The 25,729-nt window shown below is 38.6% G+C and overlaps 1 protein-coding gene across 4 annotated transcripts in view; it reads right to left on the bottom strand.

The window, feature by feature from the left end:
- Positions 1 to 25,729, bottom strand: part of pde4a (phosphodiesterase 4A, cAMP-specific) — a 64,401-nt gene that overhangs the window by 8,107 nt on the left and 30,565 nt on the right. For 2 of the 4 annotated variants that reach the window (XM_038287988.1, XM_038287987.1), the window contains exons 2-9: positions 14,109 to 14,294; positions 9,944 to 9,980; positions 9,730 to 9,800; positions 8,933 to 8,982; positions 6,287 to 6,399; positions 895 to 988; positions 641 to 804; positions 177 to 275 (exon numbers count right to left, since the gene is read on the bottom strand). In XM_038287988.1, coding sequence (XP_038143916.1) covers positions 177 to 275; positions 641 to 804; positions 895 to 988; positions 6,287 to 6,399; positions 8,933 to 8,982; positions 9,730 to 9,800; positions 9,944 to 9,980; positions 14,109 to 14,294 — 814 coding nt within the window. Of the gene's footprint in view, positions 1 to 176; positions 276 to 640; positions 805 to 894; positions 989 to 2,861; positions 4,306 to 6,286; positions 6,400 to 8,932; positions 8,983 to 9,729; positions 9,801 to 9,943; positions 9,981 to 14,108; positions 14,295 to 15,806; positions 16,721 to 25,729 lie in introns of those variants that run through there. The other 2 variants (XM_038287989.1, XM_038287990.1) reach the window with 2 other exon arrangements.

The following is a 25,729-nucleotide window of genomic DNA, read 5'->3' as shown; positions in this document are numbered from 1 at the left end:
AGTTATTATTTGGTTTATGCTCCTAAATCTTAATCCAACAGGAAATGTAAGCAAGAATACGCAATCAAATATACCCTGTAGTCAAATGTTGCATGCCTATGCAAATATACCAGAGTATGCCTTATATTTTGCTGACTCATTTAATTTTCAGGTTTGTTTGATGACATTATTCTCACCTGGAAGATTGAAAACATGATGCAGCTTAGGGGTCGATTATTTGAGAACTCTGCCACTTGAAAGATATTAAGGCCCCACTTGTTCAAGTCGTCCAGTTCCTAAGGAAACAACAGACAACTTTAATAATTATATTAACATCAGTTATTCAACTTGCTTATCCGAGTTAAAGCCAAATCTAAGTCCAGTTATATGTTGCTTTTTTTCTTGAATACAATACATTAAAAAATAACTCAATAAGACTTTCCAAAAAAGTTAGAAAAAACAGTCCACTGGACTTTATTTCCAAGTTTGAAGACGTTTTGCTTTCCATTCAGGAAGTTTTTCAATTCAAAATTTTGAATAACAAACAGACCTTGTGTTTAATATTCAGAAAGTTTAGAAATGTGTTTGCTGTAAAATTGGTTCCTGTATTTTTTTTGCTATCTCCAGTATCTGTTATCTGTTGTGCTGTTAGTTTCTTCACCCTGGCTAAAGCTTCCTCGTGCTCTGTCTTCACGCCAAACCGAGGCAAGGTGGAGTTGGAAAGGCTGGAACTATGCGTGAGTTTCTTCACACCGCTGATGTGACACATGGGCTTCTCTCGTTCCCTCTGAGTCGGAGATGGAATTTCCACTTCGTTTTGCTTATCTGAAAAGATCACAAGACAAAGGTCAGTCTGCTGACCTCAGCCTTATCAAGGTTAATAAAAGGAAAAAGAAACAGTCATTATTGTTGTACCTAGAAAGGTAGTGGAGATGTATTCTGATACTTGGTTTCCTGAGCGACTCATCTCTGACAAATGGGACAGCTCCCTGTTCAACATCCTCTTGAACTGAGGGGAAAACAGAAATAAGTAAGTTTATAGATATAGTAAAAGCTTTTAGTGATCAAGATGAATCCACAATTTAATACTGTTTCTTTAGATTCCATCTACAGAAACACACACAAAAAGGCTTTTATACAATTTAATTTATCCCAATGATGTATTATGGAGTGAGAAAATCCATATCAAATCATCCGTTCTCCTTTCTCTTAGTTGAGAACAGCCTGTTAAAAAGGGTCTGGCTGGAGTGACGTGTTGCAGCTAAATGCCGGTTTTATACATATTGTTCTCTGTATATCTGCAGTGTCAGAAACAGTCAGCAAGTCCCAGACACAGATGCAAGCATTGGATTCATAATCCACACGAAGAAGGTAACCTTCCTGAATGTTCAAGATTTTACTTAATTGTTCATTTTTGTACAAACACTATGCCCAACCCTTGGTTTTATGGCTCTGGATTAAACGAGTCATGAGAGGGCACGACAAAACCCTCAGTCTGCGTCCTACTGACTGATCTTTCACACATAACAATCTCCATGGCAACCAGAGCAGTTGCCTTAGCAACTGCCTCCTCACAGTCAGTCCTTCAGCTTGATGAGAGAGCAGTGGCTGTTTGGGTGACAATCTGAGGGAGTCGGCAGGTGTCTCTGACCTTTACCAAGGTCAGAATTCCCTTCTCCTCCTCTTTTTCTGCTCGAATCTCTCTGCTGTCTACATAAACTCCTCCTTTGCTTCTTAGAAATCCAAAACTTTGTTTCTGGCCACCATTCTCTAAACCTTTTCTCTGTTCCAGGATCTGCTTTGCCTTGTTGGATTTGCCACGTGTTTCAGGCTGCACCCCTTTTCTATTTTTTCCCTTCTTCCTCACATTTATAATGTATCTTCTATACACTCTCAGCTTTTTCACAAGCATATGGGTAACATAACAACAAACCCTGCAAGCTGTAATGAAAAATAATTTCTTAGCCTCCTTGAGCGTCGTAGCCCACCGGCCCACTTAGGGAGCAGGCTAAGCCCTGGCCTCCCATCTTTGTACACACCCTGTTAGTCTACCGTCCGTTCCTTCGCTAATGCTGTAATGCTGAGTCATAATTGTCAGCCGACACTTCTACCGTGCCAGTCCGAGCGCCAGGACAAACAACACTTCCTCTGACACCAACTAAAGTGGCAAATATGCAGATTGTGTACAGAAATGGCTATGGGCAGACACACATGTAAAGCTGAATATGTAAAGGGTAACCCTCTGTAATAGTCATAACATGTGTGACTCTGAACTGAGACCTGTTAAGTGTACTTTAGATAAAAGACAGAATAGTAAAAGGAAGTTCTTCTAAACTCATTCACTGACACATCAAAGGCTATAGAGATTCTGTAAGTAGCTCTATGACAGGATACTACACCACATTCAAAACCGAAATAATCAAAGCGTGGACTTTCTTCAACTTTTAGGCAAAATTCTTGAGACAAGATAAAGATTTATTTTAATGTCTGAGCTTGAGTTTTAAATTCTCTTTCCTAAGAGGACATTGCTACCAAGATGCACAGACATCAGCTATATAAAGACCCTGAAAAAGTTATTGCACTAAGCAGATACCTGTGTGCACTATATACAGGAACGTAGTCACAAATATTTATACTGAAGTTTCATTAAAAATCACTAACAGACTTTAAAGGTTCTTCAAATAAATTAGGTATAAAAAAAAAAAACATGTTTCATGTTTTACTTTCTTGGTACAGAAAAGTTTTATTCCGCAATTAGATCAAGTAAACATGCTAGAATAGAGTTAGTCAAATGTGTAATACAAGAGCGTAAAGTGCAGCATCCATCCAACACCCCAACTCTAAGATTTTGTTTACTCTATGGCTTTTTAGCCTTACCCTACCTGGTCCCACCAACCGATGAGCCAGGGCCTCGAGCATGTCTCACAGAACAGGTCCACTAGGGGGGTCCTGCGTTCAGCTGCTGTCCCACCTCCTTCCATAACACCTCCATCAGCTGCACCAAGGTCCAGCTCTACCCCTGGCCTCCCCTGCAGAGGACTGTAGCTGGAGGAACGGGGCAGCCTGTAGCCCCCTGGTACAGGCGAGGGGCACGGAGATGGCACCGGGTCAATGGCCTCTACCACACCCATGTTGAGAGAACCTGGGGGTTTGGGCCTATGGCACAGGTATGAGGTGCGGTAATGAAGTGGGCCAGAGACACTGCGGGTGCCCCAGTGGCATGAGGGCGTTGTCAGGGTTCGTGGGGAGAGGCCACAGCCAGTCAAACCGGGACACTCCAGTGTGGCGTCTGCCCCAAAATGGGGAATGGGGGAAGGGGTGGCGGGTGGGGGCAGTCTGTTCAGATTTTCCGTGTCTACATCCAGTACTCCAAAGCAGGGCACTCAGTCAGTCCTGAGTCAGGCTCCAGCCACAGTGTGCTCCGGAGATGTAGATCCCACGGATGGGCAGACCATGAGCCCCCCCTGGATCTGGCCGCTGTGAAGACTACATCTTATCCCATTTCCTGAGCAGGCTGACCCAAATCTATAGCCACGGCAGGATAAAAGGTGGATTAGGGGCTGATTGAGTAAGGATGGAGCAAAAAAGAAGGGAGTGCAAGACAGTCTGAAGGACACAGAGAGGAGGTAATGGAGAAGATATGTTTATTTTAGAGAGATGCAAACAAAAGGGAATACTGCAAGAGCCGATTCTAGACTAGCAGCAATTTAAAGAGTTAGAGGGCAGAGATGAGGGAAGAAGAAAAAATGAGGATTGTAATCTTGAATAATGGAGGTGAAGGGAACCTGGACGGCAGAGCATCGAGAAGGAGTATGGTGGAGGGAGGGGGATGGAGATAATAACAAGAGAAAAACAAGAACACAGTGAATGAGACAGGGACAGACTAGAAGAAACAGAGAGGGATGCAAGCAGGCAGGCTTCCAAGACGATCCCAGGGAAGAATTATTCCAAAACTGTGGTCTGAAAAAACAATCTCCTTTTTCTTGTGTCGCCTGCCCCTCCCCAATGGTACAGATCCAAAGGCCCGTCCCAGTCCTACCGGTGCAACAGCCCGTCTGAGTCGCCTCTCTCAAAATCTCAGCTGTACTCTGCCTGTGCACAGGCAATCAGCTTGCCTCTCAATAGCAATGCAACGCAAGACCTCTCCTCCAAGTCAGTCCATGCCTCAGCTGGCCAAAAACACCAGAGGTCTAATCCTGCTGCTTTAGGCTGCCGTTCGTCCTCCAGTGCTCTGTCTCTTTCGCCATTTCCCTGGATGCTGTAGACAGCCCTTGCAAGCTAATCAGGCAGTGGCTGCAGGCGCGTGCGTGTGACTGTGTATGTATCTGCAGCTGCCTCCTTTTAGAGGAGGAGTGCGCATGTGCAACACGACAGCATGTGCGTCTGTCAAATATATGTGTGAGCGAAGGTGTGAGTAAGAGTGAGAGACAGAGAGGCAATATTCATGTATGCACCTCCATGTTGGCATAGTGATGAAGAATTGTGTTGCTCATTTCTGTTTAGGCACTGCATGGTTTTTATAGACACAGTGTCCCTGGAGGCTTTCCATTTTGAACATGTATGGGGAAATCATTTAGTTTCATCCATCTGTTCTTTTCTTCCTCAGTATATGATGGAGTGACGATAATAAAGAAAAAACATCTTATTTGTTGGTATTGACAATGAAGATGAGGATGATTCCTGGGATAAAACAAGGTCTCTGCCGCTGCCTCTTTAAAACTGAGCACTGTTAAAGGAGCATTGCCCCTTTTTCATTGGTTCTCCCATAAACCACATGTCTTGTGGTCAGATTGGCAAGCCAATGACTAAAAGGGAAGGGCAGACCCTGCTGCTGTTAGATAGCAACCAAGGTTAAAGCATAGACATCAGCATCAGGACTGCCCCCCCTTGTCCTCTCCACCCACAGACCGTCACATCCTCACTACCTCTCTGCCCCCCAGCACCTGAAATTACAACTGCATGTATCCTTAAGAGGTCTGTCCATATTCTCGCCTTCATGTGAGTGTACAAACTCAAAATGCAATCATCTGATATCTGGTGCAACATATTTGCACTGTCACTATGCAATTATTGTTTGACACTGCCAATGTAAAATAACATGATTGTCCGTATCTATTAACAAATCATCAAAGTACTGAAAATAACCTTTTTTTTGTCTTTTACTTTCTTGTACTACACTTTGTGCCACTTGTTTTTACAAAAAAATGAGCTGGCCTAGCATGATCTATACAGGGTTAGAAAAACTTTTCCTAAGCAAGTTCATTTGATTATCAAATCTTTATGTGAAAAGTATTATCACATTAAATCAGTGTATATGTTATTATCAGTAGGTTCCCTGGGAAAACTCATATTGCCATCTCTCAGCCAATGAAAATGCTGGAACTCGTCTGAGGTTCTGGTGTCATCAAACCTAATACAGTTTTGTACAAAGAACATAACCTAGTTCTCTTATTCTTAGCAGCCAAAAGAAGCAGAGGTGTCGAACGTATTAACGTTTATTACTCAAGTAGAAATTTTAAAACCCTTTTGTAGAAGTTTGTGGATCAACTTAAGCTTTTTACTCAAGTAAAAGTATAATTTTAAAACTAATTAAGGTATAAAAGTAAAAGTATGCAGGAAAAAATGTTAAGGGCAGATACTGGTTACTGCAATACCCTTTTAAAGGATCATTGTTCTACAAATATGGATGATAAATTCCTAGTTTTATAGCTAATGGTAAAAGTGTCAAATTCAACTTTGCATCCTCTTGAAAATGTATTATTATTTAAATAAAATTTTTTTCTAAATATTAATATTAAATATTAATATTTATTTTAGTATTTAGCAAAGAACAAGGTGGTGTAGTACCGAGTACAACCACAGATAAACTAACTGTCTGGATGAAACAAATTATCTTGATGCTTTTTATTATTTTTATTAACAACAGGCCATGACAAAAATGAGCTTAAATGAAACAAACCTAACAAGTCTATGTTTAAAATATAAGGAGTAGAAAGTAGGTATAATTCCAAAAAATGTAAGGAGTAGAGGTAAAAAGTTTAGAAAATAATCGCTCCAGTAAAGTAAAGAAGAGCCAATATTAAGTAAGGTAAAGAAGTATTTGTACTTTGACACCTCTGAATATGAGTGACCTTCTCAACAGAGGGCAGCACTATTTCATACTGACACCAATTATATAAAGTGTGTAGCACATTTTTAAATTGTTCCCCAAGTAACTGCCCATTTTGACCACATTAAAAAAACTGTTCTGAAAATATCATCCAAAGCCATTGCTGGTGAGCATATTTGTGTTTCAGTAGCTGCCCACCTTATTGGAAGCCATCTCACTGACTGAGCGGTGGGTCTGAATGGTCTCCAACTGGTCCAGACACCAGTCCAGCTCCTCCAGAGTCTCCCGAGCCATCTGCTGGTACGTCTCCTCTGAGAGAGAAATGCAAACAAAATATCAGAAATGATTTAAACCAACATAAGGAGAATAATGAAAAAAAAGCAACGAAACGAATGTTGGGCAGTTATTTTTTTTACATGGAATTCTTACAGTCATTTGGAGTTTACAAACTGAAATCCAAACATATATTTTGCATTATGTGGGCAAACATGTTTTTAAATGCAAACTCTATGCAAACTTAAGTAAAGAAATCTAGCCTTGTTTAAACCTTTAACTTAATGTATTCCTTTTTTATTATACAACTGGAAGTCAGCAATTATTTAAACCTCATATATAACACATATATTTTTAATGTTTCTTTTATATATAGCCATTTTTAAATTACTATAAACAAAAGTTCAATTGAAAAAGAATGGAATAAAGTTGAATTTCAGACTCAGCTCACTGGTCAGTTGGGCTTATTCTAGAAGAGGTGCCTCATGTGATCCCTGAGTGTCCGCAGACCCCACCCAGGTGACCCATTACAGGCCTTTTTTGAATCATTTTAATCTGATTTATGTCTAATCTTTTTCGTAGAGGTTGTTTTTTTTCCATTTTAATATGTGTGTTAAAAAAGAAATGAAACAATCACTCAATTGTTTTAAGACCTACAGTGCAGAGGATGTGCACACTTATCATATGCATATATTTAATATTAAATCTTTATTTTTTTTTGTCCTCTTCCAGGAATGAAGGATAACATAACAAACAGGTTCTATTAATTTAAAGAAGAGTTAGATGCATTAGTTTATGGGCTTTTTTTCTCTAATCTACGCAGACTTAGATATATAGTATACACAGAGAATAAGATCAATTAATTAATTCACTAATATACAACCAAATAAAAAAAAATGTTTGTTCATATCAAATAAATATATAATATTGCTTATATTTTTCGCTACCATAAAAAAAATATTGTTTGTTGGATCAAATAAGGAAAACAAAGGAAACTGAAGATTTTAGAATGAGAATTGTTGGACTTAAAAAATATGCAAATATCTTTTGGAACTACTCTTAAACGCTTTCTGAGTCTAAGGTTTAAGGTTTGAGCAACTGGAAATAACCATGCACCAAATAAACAGGTTATGATTACTGATAACAACTTGGGGGCCAGCTACTGGGACACCAGCATCACTGTTCCATTAGAAGTGTGCATAAAAAGGCGGGGTAAGATGAACAAACTGTTAAAGTTGATAGAATGTTTGCCTAACCTCCAGTTTTGTTGATACATCTGATAAGTTACATGGAAATTATGCATAGTAAAAATACCTCCAAGTTCGTATATTCAGCTCAAATCTAGACTTCAATATTGTGGAATGGTCGTTTAAAGGCACCAACACAAGCCCTATATAAAATTTGGGGATCATACTTCAAATTTGGGTCTGTGCCAGGAAACCTGCAGTGATGCAACTAAAACATTGAAACTGTAAGATGTTCCAACAATTAAATGATACAAACTTAAAACTGATTTGCACTGATCTTGGCCCAGAAGAAAAAGTGTGATCTATGTTAAAATGGCAAAACTGTGACAGCCATCCACCATAAATAAACTACTGATTATTCTATGGAAACTGTTCTGAAATCCAAGCCGCAGTTGATTTTGGTAAAACAAGCAATTGCAAAAAATATTTAAGTAATGTGCTGAACAGCCCTTTAACTATGGAAAGGAACAAATAAAGCAAATCAATAAAAGTTTATAATTAGTAGAAAAATAAATCGTGAAAATGATATAACAAAATCTGACAAACCAGAAAAACTCCTACCTAAAGTGATTTATAGTTGTTAGAAAAAATGTAACGAAACAGATGACAACGAAAAGTAAAAAAAAACAAACAAACTGTGGGTTGTCAGGCAGCATGCTAGATAAACTGTAATTTAAGCAAATTATTTGTAGGAGCTTTTTCATGTCTCTATTTTTGTTGTGCCATCTTGCTTTGCTTTTTATTAATGATTGTTTTTTGAGTATATTATTGATACCTTTTCCCTGTTGCATGCACAGAGAGCAGTGATGATACTGTAGATCACTAAATCTGACAAAGTTTTAATGTTACGTTGATAGCGTTACAGGTAACTTGTAGTGATGTGATTTCTTTTTCTTACCCTACTTAACATACATAAATAAATATCACATTTTATATCTTGTTAATTGAATTTAAAAACATGTCGCTGCATAGCTACATTAGCCAAAAACAAAATTACATGCAGTCATATCTAATATTATGTTTACAGAATAGACCATAGTATACTGAATTTAACAAGTTAAAAAAAACAAAAACAAATGAAAACAAACAAAAGTTTGTTCTTATTTGATCAATACAGAGTTTGGTGTTTTAAAGAAAAACAGACACTTTAAAATATTCACATATTTAATAATAATCATAATAATATTCAGTGACTGCAGACAGTGTTAGGAATCAATCTTATTGTTTTTATTTGTTTGTTCAGTTATTTTTTATTTTTTTTTATGTTTTGGGGGGTAAGTTGGAGCCATTATTAAAAGAAACTATTAATTAGCTGACAGCATACCAGAGAGAGTAGCTTGGGGAACCGTGGGTTGGCTTGTCACTGGTGACCTCCTGTAGATGAACACATAGCAGAGGATAAATAAAACACTGCTGCCTCCGTGTGGCGTAGGAATGCAATACAGTGTGTTCAGCAATACAGTATCAGGCAACAAAAGGCTTAGCACAGACAAAAAATAGTCTATAAGTATTCATTAAATATTTATGAAAAAAAATATAGCTCACTGACTATATCTAAAAAAAATCTAAATCAGTATTAGTACTGAACATCACAGCTTTTATGTGTATTTTTAAAGCTCAACAAAACAATTCAAAGGTAAAGTCTGTCTGGCTTTTATTCTCTCCTAACTGTGTTCTTTTACAGGCTCTTTCATTGTGCAGCGCTGTGTAATAATAGACGCTGATGATTCCGTGCAGCTTTGCTTTATATATCATATTGACGTGGTGCTAAAAGCCTGCCAGCTCGAGCTCCTTCTGTCTACTGCATTACAAGGGAGAATAATTTTAGCATTATTGACCGTCTCCATTGTCTGGGCAAAGAGTCAGGGACATACATCTGAGGCATAAAGCTCTGTGCACTCGGCCCTCAGTCAGCTAACTGGAAAAATGCCAAATGATGCAGATTAAATTTCCCTGAGCATTGTCTGAGACTCATAAACCAGTTAATCATGATGGTTAAAATGTTTCCACATGGGAGTGAGGAAGCAGAAACATTTGCATATGCACATCAACTACAAATTAAGCAGGCAGTCGTGATGAGCACAAGTGTGGGGAAGGGGTGTTTGACAGCATGATACTGACTTGTTAGTGGGTGTTGTGACATTGGCGAGGATGGTGAAGTTGCTTCTTACAGTTCGTAGGCTGGCCAACACCTGGGGGTTGGATGGACAACGTGGGAGGGAAGGAAGGAGCACAATTGAGAGGGGGGGTTAAGTTCACTGTTCTGTTTTTCTGCCTTTTTTTAAAGCAATACTGCAAAAAATAAGCATAGTATATAAAAAACAAGTGAACAAACCTGAGCAAAAGGGGTGACAATCATGTCTTCTGCATGTCTGGTGGAAAAAATAGAGTAGAGAAGATGATCATTGGTGTCACTAAATACATTAATATATCTACAGACAGATAGACAGACAGGCAAACAGACAGAAAGAAAAAATGCACACAAAGAAAGTTTTAATACATTAATGTGTCTCCACTAAAATGACGCTCATGTACGAAAACGTATATGCAGTAAATACTTGGTAAGGGTTTCCTTTTGTATGAATCAATGCAGCATTGCATTAAGGAGAGCAGCCTGTAGCTCTGCTGAGCTGTTGAGGAAGCCCAGGTGGCTTTGAAAGCAACCCTCACACTGCAAAAACAATCAATTTCTTAAATAAAATATATTTATTTGACTATATATTTACCCTCAATTTGAGTAGGTATACAAAATGATTTTCAAATGGACAGAGATATTTTTTACTCCTAAAATAAGATAATTAGATAATATACACTTGAAATAAGACAATGCAATTGTTTTTTTTTCTTATTTCTAACTGTAAATTGTCTTGTTCCATCTGCAAAGTGTTTCACTTATCTTCCAAATTCAACAAAAAATTCACTTTTTTTAAGAAAACATAGCTTATTTAGATTTACATTTTTTGCAGTGCAGGTCTTCCTTTCATTTTCTGGGGTCTGATTTATTTCATTTTTCTTCTTCCCTCCACTGAGGGGATTAAGTCAAATCCCTGCTGTCCACTCAAGCAGAGGGATCCCCTAATCATTAGCGGCTACCTAAACAGCAGACCTCAACCGATTCTGATTTGATTTGCAATATATGCAAAAATATAACTTAGTATATTGAGAAAACAGGAATTTCTAGCACTGAATGACTGCAGGTATTTTCTTCCATAACTGAGCTAAAATGTTTATAGTAGGTACAGAGCCCAGCAAGTGTCAGTGGGTGATAAAAACTACAGCTAATGGAAATCCGAGTCACGGTTTTTTGAACTGCTCACTTTTTTATCTCTGTGCACAGTTTGATAAACTGTGCCCTGCGCTTTGCAATCCTGTTGAGCAGATCAATAAAAGTTTGGCCCACAGGTGCTATAGGGTTAGTAGATCCTTGTCATATATAAACTTAAAGCCATGGCATGTTTTAATCAGCACAATCCACAGCTTGTAACATGACTTTATTCATTTTATGATGAGATAAGAATGTGACAGATGTCATTGACTGCACACTGACTGCAAAACTGAGCTCACAGTTTTGTAAAGCATGAGCCTGTATTTTAACCAGCTATGTTTTTTTTTAACCTGCTGACAGTTGTTTGGCTTTGTAGCCAGGCTTTGTGGTTCAGGGGTAGCTTAATATAAAATAAGTGACAGCTGTTGTAGGCCATGCTTAAACCATGCTCTGGAAATGTACAGGTGCTGGTCATAAAATTAGAATATCATGAAAAAGATTGATTTCAGTAATTCCATTTAAAAAGTGAAACTTGTATATTATATTCATACATTACATACAAACTCATATATTTCAGATGTTTATTTTGTTTCATTTTGATGATTACAAATGACAACAAATGAAAATCTCAAATTCATCATATCAGAAAATTAGAATATTACTGAAGACCAATAAAAACAAAGGATTTATAGAAATGTTGGCCAACTGAAAAGTATGAACATGAAAAGTATGAGCATGTACAGCACTCAGTATTTAGTTGGGCCTCCTTTGGCCTGTATTACTGCAGCAATGCGGCGTGGCATGGAGTCGATCAGTCTGTGGCACTGCTCAGGTGTTATGATAGCCCAGGTTGCTCTAATAGTGGCTTTTAGCTCTTCTGAATTGTTGGGTCTGGTGTATTGCATCTTCTTCTTCACAATACCCCATAGATTTTCTATGGGGTTAAGGTCAGGAGAGTTTGCTGGCCAATTAAGAACAGGGATACCATGGTCCTTCAACCAGGTACTGGTAGCTTTGGCACTGTGTGCAGGTGCCAAGTCCTGTTGGAAAATGAAATCTGCATCTCCAAAAAGTTGGTCAGCTGCAGGAAGCATGAAGTGCTCTAAAACTTCCTGGTATGTGGCTGCGTTGACCCTGGACCTCAGAAAACACAATGGACCAACACCAGCAGATGACATGGCACCCCAAACCATCACTGACTGTGGAAACTTTACACTGGACTTCAAGCAACGTGGATGAAGTGCCTCTCTTCTTTTCCTCCAGACTCTGGGACCTTGATTTCCAAAGGAAATGCAAAATTTACTTTCATCAGAGAACATGACTTTGGACCACTCACCAGCAGTCCAGTCCTGTTTCTCTTTAGCCCAGGCAAGACGCTTCTGACGCTGTCTGTGGTTCAAGAGTGGCTTGACACAAGGAATGCGACAGCAGAAACCCATGTCTTTCATACGTCTGTGTGTGGTGGTTCTTGAAGCACTCACTCCAGCTGCAGTCCACTCTTTGTGAATCTCCCCCACATTTTTGAATGGATTTTGTTTCACAATCCTCTCCAGGGTGCGGTTATCTCTCTTGCTTGTACACTTTTTTCGACCACATCTTTTCCTTCCCTTCGCCTCTCTATTAATGTGCTTGGACACTGAGCTCTGTGAACAGCCAGCCTCTTTAGCGATGACCTTTTGTGTCTTGCCCTCCTTGTGCAAGGTGTCGATGGTCGTCTTTTGGACAACTGTCAAGTCAGCAGTCTTCCCCATGATTGTGTAGCCTATAGAACTAGACTGAAAGACCATTTAAAGGCTTTTGCAGGTGGTTTGAGTTAATTAGCTGATTAGAGTGTGGCACCAGGGGCCATCAATTTTGAACCTTTTCACAATATTCTAATTTTCTGATATGATGAATTTGAGATTTTCATTTGTTGTCATTTGTAATCATCAAAATTAAACAAAATAAACATCTGAAATATATGAGTTTGTATGTAATGTATGAATATAATATACAAGTTTCACTTTTTAAATGGAATTACTGAAATCAATCTACTTTTTCATGATATTCTAATTTTATGACCAGCACCTGTATGTAGTTGTTATTGAAGTTTCTGGATTTAGCTGCAGTCGACCCCGTGAACCTCTACTAAACTCTTTAATAAACTTTGCTTTAAAATCCTTGCTGCTGTGCATCCTTTGTTACCAAACTTTTTCCTTCTGCTTAAGTTGCGATTAATTATCATATTTATTTGTCCAGTGAAATTTGTCCTCTGCATTTAATCCACCCCTTAGGAAGCAGTGGGCTTCCCCCTCATAAAATAGACACAGTCCTCTGTGAATAGCCCACTTCTTTAGCAATGATCATTTGCAGTTAAGTCTCCTTTAGGAGGATGTCCATAAATCTCTGCTGGATAACTGCCAAGTCCGCAATCTTCCCTGCAATTGTGTCAGCCATGAGATAACAATTCATCATTATAGCTCACTTTCTTTGTTGGTCTTGAATGAACTTCTAATTAGTTTAAAAAAATGAATCATGGGTTATTAGTAGCTGTAAGTCTTTTTGAAATATATCTCTCCGTGTGTAATGAATGAATACTGTGATTTTTTTCAACTACATTTCTGAAATATGTCTTTTTGATGATATTTTTGCATTGATATTTTGTATTGCAGTACTGGATCTGTGGATACATTTTGGACCTCAAAATTTTAAGCCCTCACCCTGATTTAGGCAAAAAAAAAAAAAAAAGATTTTTGTTACTGGTTAAGATAAAGCTCTAATAATTATAACAGTTAATGTGCTGTTTAGGCCAGCAAGTATTGACTATTCTAATAATCGATTAATCTGTTGATTCATTTTTTGATTAATCATTTTTGACTTCCTTAAAGGAGTCTTACACAGAAACCAAGTGAAGCTAAAACTGTGCCCTTTGATATTTTTGGATCGAGCTTATTAATGGACAAAAAAAACGGTTTTCAGCTTCAGTGCAAAATGTGTAGATATTTTTTTTACAATTTTGCTATAATAACTGCTTTGATTGGCTTGCCCTTTCAGCTAAAGGTATCTTTTATAGTCTAAACTTAAATTAAGGTTAATCAGTTGCAATTTTAGTTGACAATTATTTCAATAATTAGTTAATCAGGATTAATCTGATTAATTGTCTCAGCCGTAGTGTTGTTTGGGATCATGTCAAACTATAGTCTGTACGTTTATATAAGTGTGTGAATTTTTTACTCTGGACTGGTTTTGATCTTACCCCTCACTGTTGATGGAGGAGTTGCGGGACATGGTTTTGGGAGATGTGTCATAGTCTGAGTCCGAGCGGTACAGGAAGGACTCTCTTCTCTGACTTTGAGGAAAGGAAGGATGGAGCACCAACCCAGGACTCGCCTGCGAATCCATGGGACTTCGTCCTGGTGAGGGGCCATTTTCTGAATCGAAGCTGAAGGAATAGAAAAGATAAAAAGGACAATTGGTTTTACCTCTGATATACATACAAAATAACATTTGACTATTTCTTGTTATTTCCCAGTAACCATAGAAAGTATTTAGGGAATCCTAAATGCCCAAACAGCGCAGCCTGCTGTTTATTATTTTCTTAGAGAGAATATTGCAGACAGAAGATGAGACCTGAGATATCACTGCAAGTCTGCACTAACATGGTATTGGCAGATTGCCACGGGGCTGCTCTGACAATTACACTTTGCTGACAAGTCATTTTTCAGTAGGAATCACATTAGTCAGCAAACTTTGCAATAATAACTGCCATTTCTCTGTAGCTAAACCTGTTTCTTGGAGGATGTGAATGATTGCACGCTTGATGAGGGCTGAGATCTTTTTTTACAGCCCAAAGGTCTTAGATAAACGATTGACTGATTGAGAATACTCGCACATCCTGTATTTAAGGTTCCCTGTGGACTTTTGACCTGCAGTTAAACTACGAATCTGTCTTCTGCTCCTGTGTACGCCTTAGTAGGCCCACTTTAATGCACTAAAGGTGAACTGGAATCCTACCAATAGTATATTAAGAGCTCCAGATTGAATTGCTTCATTTTATAAAATATTCTATAGGGCATTTTAAAAAAAAGGAAAAGCATCAGCTTCAGAAAGTAAGAGACATTTAGAGCTTTTAAAGCCAGTTCTTTCTTTCTCTTCTAGTTTAGGAGCAAAAGCTAGAAGAAATCTGCAGTATTTATTCACAGTCAAGCTCATATATAAATGAGGAACTCCACATTTTTTTAATTACACGTCTCATTTACCCTGAAACCAGGCCTCATCAAACCCCTCAGACCATATCTTCTCTCAGAAATTAAAAGCGATGGGTCTTATGTGCTGTGCTGTTCACTAAACTGCACAGCACATAAAAAAATGATTTATCCATAAAAAAAAAGAAATATCACATTTTGAATAAAAAAAAAAAAAGTTTGATATTCAACTTTATTTTGTTAAAAGGTCGATGTGTTGCTGGCTTGTATAAGACTGTAACTTATCTGTTAAACTCACATCAACTTTAGACCTTATAAAAGCAACAAAAAAATGGCCTTGGGCGCCTTTCAGTTATATTTGTAAAACTCAGCCTATTTCTTAAGAATTCATACTTATAAATAGGCCATTTAGGAGCCACTCCTTCCCCCAACAGGGCTCTGTAAACATAACAGATCAAGTTATCATGAAACAAGTTTTCCCTGTAATGAAAAACACATCAAAAGTGTCTGCCAGGGGGAAGCTCTTTAAACTACAAGTGCTAATCCCCCCCCTTTTTTTTTTTTTCATCTCAAGTCTGTGAATAATATCAGACTTTAGTGCTCATATTTCAGATTCCAGTCTAAAATATTCACATTACACTGATGTGTGCTTCACTCCAAGTCAAATAAAAGTATGAAGATCACAGCACCCACTTTTATATAAAAAATAGGCCACATTAAATATTAGCGCCTTTGGTGCACAGCTGTACCTGTAGAGACAATGAGACGAGCGTCTGCGCTCCTCAATGCTGCGGTTCAGCTTCAAGCGCCGGAAGAGAGAAGACCCCCCGTGTCCACGTGACTGATCATCTGGTGACAAGGGTGAGGTGAGAACTTGGGGGGCATGAGGGGGCCCCTCTGGATTCTCCCACAGCCGCAGCTGCCGCGTCAGCTTCCTCTGACTCATTTCTGCCAGTTCTGTGGCCCTGCAGGGGCTGACCATCTAAAGAAAACTCCCCCAACCCTCCACTTACAATGGGCTATCTCACTCCCAGTGTGGCTGCCTGTCTCCCACGCATCCACTTTCTTACTGCGCACACGCGTAGCAGGCAGATATGACTGCAGCACCAGTTGTATGTGCTGCAAACTGTCCTCGATCCACAAAAAGATTCAGCCAAGCTTCCCTCAGTCCTGCTCTTCCATGCATGTCATATTGGCAGAGGCAAAGTTCAGAAACATGCATATCCCTTCTCTGTGATCCTCAGGCCCTTTAAACTCGCTTAAACTCTGAGTCCTTCGTCCCACATCGCCACTGTGCTCTCAGTTTCTCTTAACCATTTCTTTTAGATGTTATTTAAGGTCCCACAGGAGAGAACTTCTGATATTTCACCATCAACTCAGAGTGATCCTGCTGAAACCCTCATCCAGTCCTATGTAGTTTTCCTCCTCGAAACTCCCAAGACGCCTGTGTTCCAAAAACAACCAGTAATTATCCGTTCATTTTCTGAACAAGCCAGCCTTTTGCCCTCTTCTCTGTTTTAGTTTCTCTCCTCCCCCAGTCGTCCTATCACAAAGCATGTGCTCTCACTATGCTTATCTCATAGCTGACAGTTCCTCTGCAGCAACAGGAAGGCTGATCAGTGAAAGAAACAGACCACAGGCGCAAGAACAGAGAAGCATGCAGAGGCTGGGTAATCAGGATTTGAAGTGAATATACAAACAACCAAAGAGGAGATGGAAAAAAAATCAGGGGGAAAACGGGTTGAGTCATACCCCTGTGTAAATGTTTACATGCTCCACTAAAGAGTGTGCAAGGTTTGTCCCCAAAACATTATTTTTTATTTTTTTTGTATTTTGACATCAACAACCTTGCTCACCAACAGCTTTTTATTTGGCCTTTAGATGAGAACATGCACTAGGTCTCTTTACTGTTATTTTTGCAGCATTTAGATCTTCAAATAGGACTTAAAGATTGTGCATTGGATCAAATAAGGCACTGATGACATGAATAAAAGTCTCAAGCAGGAATTAAAAGTGTTAACTCCCTCTTAGATGTCTTCTGCTTTTGTTTTGTTTGTTGTGTTTCTTTTTGGGGGGGCAATGTTTCAGGTTAATTTGAACTATTTTTAATTTAAGTCAAAGATAAAATAAATAAATGGATAATAAAGTTTTTAAATAACTTCATCTATTCTGCAGAAGAATATATTTTTTTAAAAATCTGCCTCAGTGTAACAGAATGATGAATCCAACAGCTGGATGAGCTAACTTCCTTATTGCATCAACAGGTAAACGTTTGACATCATTGTGGAGAAGTTTTGCTCCACTCTCCTGCTGATTTGCTTTAAATCAGCCATGACCTTTGGGATGTTAAACACAAATAACCTGTTTAATGTCAAAACAAACCTTTTCAGACTTTCACCTGCTCATTTATTTTGGAGCATTTTTTCTCTTTCTCTTTATGACATTTGACATCACAAAATGGCCAGACAGTGTTTCTTAAAGAACAGAATTCACGATTCTAAAAATTATGGCATTTTGATCAGTTCTTTGAAAAATAAATCAGCCCCAGACCATCACACCACCACAGTGCTTCACTCTCAGCAGCCTGAGGATCTTTTTTTTCTGAAAAGCTGTAGTCTTACACCCAATGTAACAGGATATGCAACCTTTCATAATTCCCCAAATGTCCCAGGGGTTATTATAATTTGTATTACTAAATGTTGTATTACTGTTGTATTACTAAATCATGAACATTGATTTTGACCCCTCCCAATGAGGCTTGAAATATTGCTCCGGGTTCTTTTTTAACCTCCTGGATGAACCGTGGATGCACTCTTGGTATAACGTTAGCAGTCTAGGGTTATGTTGTTTTAAATAGGGGCATGACGTGTTGTTTTTGGAGAGTTTTTCAGCCAACTTCATGTTGTCAAACCAGTTCAAAGGCTTAAGTGAGTTCTTTATTCTTCCAGGTGGTAATCAGGACTGCTTGTGGTTAAGAAAACTAATCAATAGAAATTTTTTAAAGTTGGTTAATGATATTTTCACATACGGTTTAGTTAGTTAGAATAGTGTTTTTAAGGAAGGTTTTTTTACTCATTCATTAAACAAAATCATGATCTGAAAATAGTTTTCTTTTTGTTGTTTTTATTGCGATGATATTTGTCTATCTGTCCGCTATCCAGTTTGCCAGATGATTTAAAACATTGCACTTTGACAGATTACTTTTTTCTTTTTTACAGCACTGTATATTGCTTTCCAAAAAGCAATAAAGTATATATAAAAAAGGTACAGCTACTTGACCACTGAGCATGTGAAGTTTACCAGCTTTTCCCTTTCTGTAAGGCCTCTTGAGGTGTAATTTATTGCTTTCATAAATGCGGGCATTGTAACATCTGCAGCAACCCGATTAACCCATGAAGCAACTGGTGTGGCATTAAAAAAAAAAAACAGTGAGAGAAAGATGAACAAAGACTGAGTAGGTTTTGTAAGAAGGCCTCAGAAATATTGGGTAAGTTTACTGTAGAAATGACTCATACTCCAGCACATAGTGATTACTTTATGGAAATTAAACTGCATTATTTGAAGATGCAGATCAATTCCATAAATCTCCACACAGCCTTAGAAGTAAGGGGTATTCCAAAAGATCTCAGATTAGTTTCAGATAGAAGTCGATTTAAATCCTTACCAGTACAGTCCTGAATTCCTGACCATCAGGGTGGAAAAATACATCAAAACATCATTTTATCTGTTTGTGGTTGCAAGCCTAAACCTTTACCTTGTGTATAGAATACAGATTAGACATTTCAAAGTGTCTGTGTCAGATAGTTTTCTCTATTCCTCCATAGCTCTGCACATCTTTATACGGCACACAAACCAGATGTGAGAACAAATCAGATATTTTGGGAGAATTGTCTGTTTTTTTTTTTTTTGCATTCTTTTTTTTTTCACCAAAAAAAAAAAAGTACTGCAGGAAATTCTACCCCTCAGCAAGCAGCTTGAAGCATGAGCACAGTAAGAAACACGGTGAAGATAAGATGCCTTGTCAAGCTTTTCCTTCTCTCCTCCTGCCTTGCACATTTAGGACTTTACCCTCTCTCTTGAGTCTTTTTTTCTCTTAGCAGGGGTAACTACCATTTACTTATATGACACATTGGGGATGGATGATGTGGCTTGTCTTGGAAAGTTACACATAAAACGGGCCTTGCACAAATTTTGATTTAACAATGTTTTTCAATGACAGACCAAAAAATGTCAAGAATCCTAATTCACTTGACAGTTACTATTGTAATCTCTGGAGAGCCGATGAAGAGACAATTATTCTATCTGATGCTAAATACAGAGTCCCCGCTCAATGTTAACTCATGAAACCTCTGAAAGTGACTCATGCACACCCCTGTATGCTCTCTCTCTCTCTCACACACACACACACACACAAAGAAAAATGCTGTGGCAAAAAACATTTCTCAGTGTTTCTAATACAGTAGGTGCACCCACAACTCTTCAGTTTTAATGCATGAACTCACATTTACAGTTCTTTTCTAAAGTTTTACAGAGCTGGCTCAAATTTTCTCACGTTCAAACCACAAACCTCAAAGTATTCTACAAGAGTTTTACTGAATATTTCAACACCAATCAGAAGATATACAGAATAGTCCAGATGTAAAAATGATGTAAAAATTAGTTAATTTCTGCAGGTTAAAATGCAGGTTAATGTTTTTGTCTCTTTGCTTTGTGATGTTGTCAATATATACATATTAGCAGTTGCTCAGGATGGCATTAGACGGGGTTATATAAGCACCTGATGAAATAATACTAATCTTTCAGTTTTCCACTGAACAAGTTTTGTAGTATGCTATGCATGTGTAATCAGTGCTTAGTAGTGTTCTCTGCTAAAAATTGCGAGACTATGACTTTTTGACTATAGCTTTTTGCAAGATTGCACAGCTTTTTGTCATGTGTGGAATATCAGAGGGTTTTTTTCAGTTAGTTGTGAAGCTTCAGAAAAAGAAGTGACCACGCAAGAATCATCATTGCCATTAGAGAGGGGTCGAAAGTTTTTAAGAAAAACACTATTACAATTTCTCCCTGGTTAGGAACTACATTGTGTTATGCATACTGACTGGCTATTGTTACATTTAAATAGGGTTTTATCTAAACAGTTCCCTGCTACCTCCAGCTTTATTTTTAATGGTTATTGTCCTGCTAAAAGTGGAATCTCAAAGTTAATCCTTTTAGTCTTTTGTTTTTAAATATTATTATTAAGCAACCTTTCAATTGTTTTGTTCACTAACACACAAATGTGACATTGTCAATTTATTAGAATGTTTTTTTTTAACCATTTCTTTTACCCATACGAGAACCAAACAGGACAGGGGCTTTTTGGTTACAACTCAAGTTCTGCCAAAAGCTCAAAAATCTGCTCTATATATTTTGCTTGTTTCTTGTAGTTTGAAATTGATGTTCTTTTTAAATGTGATCTATAAATGAATAATAAATGCATGATTAAGCAAATTCTTCAACCTGAGAGTTTGATTCCTGCAGCTTCCCCAGAGATCCCATGGTCAAATTTTGTGCTTCATTGCTTCATTTTCCCTACTCTGTCCGCATAGCTCCTTTTGCTGCACGGCACTGTTTCTTCATAGATGTTCTCTAACAAACTTCTAAGACCTTCACTTAAAAGTGTTTTTTAAAAAGCAGGTATGTAAACAAGATATCAAAAGGTGGTGTGTTTTGCCTCTTTTTCTCATGAGGACTAATTCTGTGAGAAAAATATTGCACCCAAGTGTTTATATTTATTTCAAACATTGTCTATTTGCATACCACAATTGTTTTTATATGATATATAAAATATACTATATAAATATAATCAAATGATTTCTTCCTTTATATTCAATAATAAACTAGTTCACGCAAGAAAACAATTTACGGAGAGACCAAGAGGTGTAGGTGGGCTTGTGTTCCTAATCTAAGTTCATATTATTGGGTTTAAAATTACAATGATGTTTAGCTGTTATGAGATAGATATAAACAGACATCAGCTACTGCTACTTCAATCAAGGGTGTAACTTTGCGATAAACATTGGTGGGGACGCTCTGAGGGTGGTGGCAAATGGACCTACAGCTACTCAAGCCGAACGCTTTCAGTAGGGTTTATATTTTCCAAAAATGAGCTCAAACACATATCTATTGAAGGCTTTACTATTGTTGAGAGGACAAGAGTACCACAATATATTTGTGGTATTTATAGTTATAGACAGATGCCTGCCTTTAGTGCATTTTATAAAAGGCTCAAAAATATTAATGTATAAAAAATGGTGAATAACAGCCGATGCAAACATCAATATATCCTGCATCCCGAGTATGGACACAACTTCAACTCCATCCATCCATCCATCCATCCATCCATCCATCCATCCATCCATCCATCCATCCATCCATCCATCCATCCATCCATCCATCCATCCATCCATCCATCCATCCATCCATCCATCTTTTCCCTTTAAGCTGCAACATTGATTATCCTCCTTCACAGCCAAAGTCTATATATTGAACCTTATATTTCAAAAATCATTTATACACTGATCTTTATTATTTGTGCTTCAATTCTGGCAGGTTTCTTATACTTTAATTTTTAGTCTGTGTCCTGTGAATCTGGCTGTCTCTGGGTTGGCTGGCACAGCTATTTCGGAGTCTTGTTGAGCTACAAAAGACAAAAAGATAAGTTGAAGTTTATTATAGCATCGCATATTTTTTCTTGTAACCTACATTTTATTTCCATGTTGCATATCTCAGTAAATCTATTTCACGTTTAAATCTGCAGCTGTCCCTAATTGTGTCTCTGCTTTGCTTAAAATCAGATTGATGAACCTGTCTACCAATATAATGGTTCCAGAGAAAATCATTTTCAGGATCTCTAGAACCTCTGCAGTCTGATTGTCTGTTCAATAAGAAAACAACAGATCTGTGTTTATTTTAATCTGTAACTCTGAGTAATGGTCCTCTGAGAAGCCCAGCTTTTTTAACTTGTATAAATGTACAATCTGTTTGCATTTTAAGCTGAAAAAGCTCCATATGTGTAATGAACAGATTTTTCGGTGGCATCTTAAATTTTTTTAACCAACTAGTCTCCAGCTTTTATTTAAACTTATATCGAGTTGCTGCCATTTAAAATTCACTGAGTGCTGCTGCAAATGTATGTTAAAATGGCCATAGTTGTCAGACTATATGTTAATACGGATGTATGTTAATACGGCTTGCCATATCCGGTATCTCTTCTCATCCTCGTAGCTACTCTGTACGCAGTGAATAGAGATGCCAAATAACTGGTGAAGATTCTCAGTCATCCAGGTCCAGTGGATTGTTTTTTAAACTTTTACGGAATGACCCCACATTATGTCACAAAACGCAGATCTGATGATGTTTCACCGAGAGGTGGGACTGGAGAGCAGCGGGAGAGCGAGGAGAAAACACAGACTGAAAACGCTCAGAACATAGATAGCTGCAACCAAGCCCAGTTACTGTTGGCTGAAGTAAATCAGCGGAAATTATTGGTGGGGACTGTCCCCACTATGCCCAAAGTTGGTGGGGACATGTCCACACCAGTCCTTCAGAAAGTTACGCCAGTGACTTCAATCATATATTCTGGTCTTCTCCAAATTCGTCATTTCACTCACCTGCTTATCTCTGCCCAGTACTCATTACATTCTCATCTGATCCACCTGCTTCAGTCTCTATTTAACCAGCCTTCAGACCAGTCATCAGTGCCAGATTATTTTGAGTCTTTAGTGAGGGTTCTCTAGCGTTCCATTTATGTTTATTTTGCCTGATTCTGACCTGTTTTAATCTGTTTGAATGACCTGTCTTTGGTTACCTGTCAGATCTCTGCCTCTCTATGTACCAAACCTGGAACTGTTCCCCAACTCATTTCTGGATTTCCCCTTGGCATCTCTTTCGATCTCTTATCTCCTGGCTCTGACACAAGTCCCTGACACCGGCTTTGGCTTCGCCCTCTGGATTATCCTGCCTAACATTATCTGCTTGGTTCTGATCTCCTGACTGTCCCCGACTACCGAGACATTAGTGTCTAGAACTCTCTGGGTGGTGCCTGCTGCCTCGTGCCTCGTGTTAGCAGCTGACAGGCTGGAAGCAACCTCACCCTCTGTACTTGTACTGAGCTATAAGACCAGGTTAGTGACTCACACGTTCGTTATCCTCCTCCGGAAAGATGTTTTCACTAACCTGTTGTCTCCTCCTGCAGAGGTCTCTGCCTTAGACGCCAATACTGCTCACTGGGGTTCTGTTTCCAAAAAATGTCTAGAAAAATCTCTTTTTCCGCCTCAAATACTGAATCCTATTGTTCAAAGCCGGACACTTCTCCACTGGTTCCTGTTTTTTTTTTTTCTTCTCCAACTGGTACAGACCCTGGCACAAATCCCGAGGGTCATTGGCTTTTCTTCTTTGATAGCTAGATGCTTGATTTTAGTCAAATGCAAGGTGGATACTCCTCATTCTTATCATTACTGGGTAAGAGATAGTAGCTGTGCCTGGAGGTCAGCCCTAATCACTGTTTAGGGCACTATATAGTGGTCACGCCTTTTTTAGATGGCCTTCCAAATGTCTTGTGGATGAAAAGTAGAGGACTCAAAATATCCATCTTATACATATCTTATACATCTTGAAAAGTACTGATCATCCATGGTCAAGCATGGATATCCCAGATATCCCAGGCTGCTTTGCGAGAGCTCTCCTCAGAAAGTATCATGACATTTGTTGTGGCGTCAAGACAGAACAAAGACAACACATGCACCGTGTGGGGAGGCGTAGCTTTTTGATCAGCTGAGGATTGAAATCTGATCATCTGTCCCAATGGTGAGTTAACTGAGTTCACTATAAAGTCCACTATATAGTCCCTGCTCTTTATAGTAATTGAGGGATTCAGAGTGGTTGTTCGGACACATTATGTCAAATCTTAAATTGTGAAAGATTAGATGTACCCACAATGCAGTTATCAACAGATTCCACAAAACCTGGGACTCTGTAATAATATATGTGAACACTCTACCGGGTTTTGAACTAGAATTCTGAATCATTACATCTGCCTTTGAACAAAGTCTTTAATAACAACTAACAAGCTCACTGATTGTTACTGTTTTTGTGTTTTTTTGTTGCATGTGATCGATCTTTGTCCATTACTTGTACTGTCTGTTATAATTATCTGCAATGTATATGTAATATATGTAATATGAATGTTTTATATGTTAAATGAAATAACAATTAAAGCGTTTGAAAAAAAAAAAAACAGGAGGGCAGGAATGAATCGATCATTATGAAAGTAGAGGTGGCTGAGCAACAAGTTTCGAAAAAAGTGTACCATCTTCCTCCTGTCCTACTAGTTGCTTTTGTTGCATGAAACACCAACAAAAAAACATTGTAGTTTGTGGTTATAAGAACAGGCATTGTGAAAAAGTTCACCAGGGAACATTAAATCATCAAGGCACATGTAACCTCCATAGGTTTGGCTTCATAATGGGATTGTTTCTGGAGTGCATCGCTTTGGATAATGATATGATATCTAGAGGTTTCACAGGAAAAGGGGAGGGGGTGGGATTTGTGCCAACAGACTGACTCCTCATAGAAGATAACAAACTGTATCAGTCTGGTTGAAGAGGAACACATTAAAGCTGCTGTCTCCCATGTTGCCATGCTACCTGAAAGGCATCTCTGACGCACACTAGAGACAGCTTTGTGATAATGGATAATATGGCTTCTTTTGCATGACTGAGAAACGCAGCCACTGACTCGGAAAACATAAAGTTCATTTACTCCATGTGCGCTAACACTGTTACATCACGCTGTATTATATCTAGGCTGAGGGTGCCTTCTGTGCAGGTAGAGTTTAGTTTGATTATTAAATTACCCCTGCGCGTTTTCTCACACAGAGTTCTTGTATGCAGAGTAAGCCGGGAAAATGAGACTGTGCAGCAGCAGTAACAGTAGCAGCGACGGTGGCTCATTTAGTCTCCTCTCAGCACACATTTCTGCAACAAAAGAGGGAGTATGATTTTATGTCATTAATACAGCAGGCTTCAAAGGGCTTTGGAGCCCTGAGTCAATACAGCGATTAGTTTAATTAAACCATTAAGTCTATATGAGAGTGTAGAAGGGATTTACATACATCCCCTGCACTGACCCTCTCTTGCCATTGATTATTCATTAACTACCATCACCGAGAAGCCCCTGGCGAGGGCAGGGCTGCCAGATCAGCTAATTCCCAACAGTCTGGCTGGTGTCAGCGCTCCTGTCTCTGCCTTACACTGTTCACCACTACTAATCAGGTACCTCTAAAGGAATGAGCCAGCGCTCTTTTATTTAAACCACCTTTAAAAAATGAAAACTAAGTCCCAACCTGCTGGGTTTTCTATTCCTTCATCCTTCTCAGCTCACTAAGTTAATGATTAACCTGCCAGAGCCCATCCTGTGGTCTTTCCCCACAGGACACACAGAATCCATAGTCTCAGTGCAGAATGACAGATATTTCCTTCCCCTGCTTCCTACGCTGCCAAGCCAGCCCAGATGCTGATTTCCACGTGCAATTTCAGCTCCCACCAACCCATGAGCTGTGCCTCACCCTGGCATTTAGCACCTGGCTGATTGCTACAAATGTGGAGGAGGCAGTCAGGGTGGGGGATAGGGA

The sequence above is a fragment of the Cyprinodon tularosa genome, unplaced genomic scaffold (genome assembly GCF_016077235.1).
Source record: "Cyprinodon tularosa strain WSP-4 unplaced genomic scaffold, ASM1607723v1 ctg246, whole genome shotgun sequence".
Lineage (NCBI taxonomy): Eukaryota > Metazoa > Chordata > Actinopteri > Cyprinodontiformes > Cyprinodontidae > Cyprinodon > Cyprinodon tularosa.
This window is presented reverse-complemented; position numbering and strand designations above follow the sequence as displayed.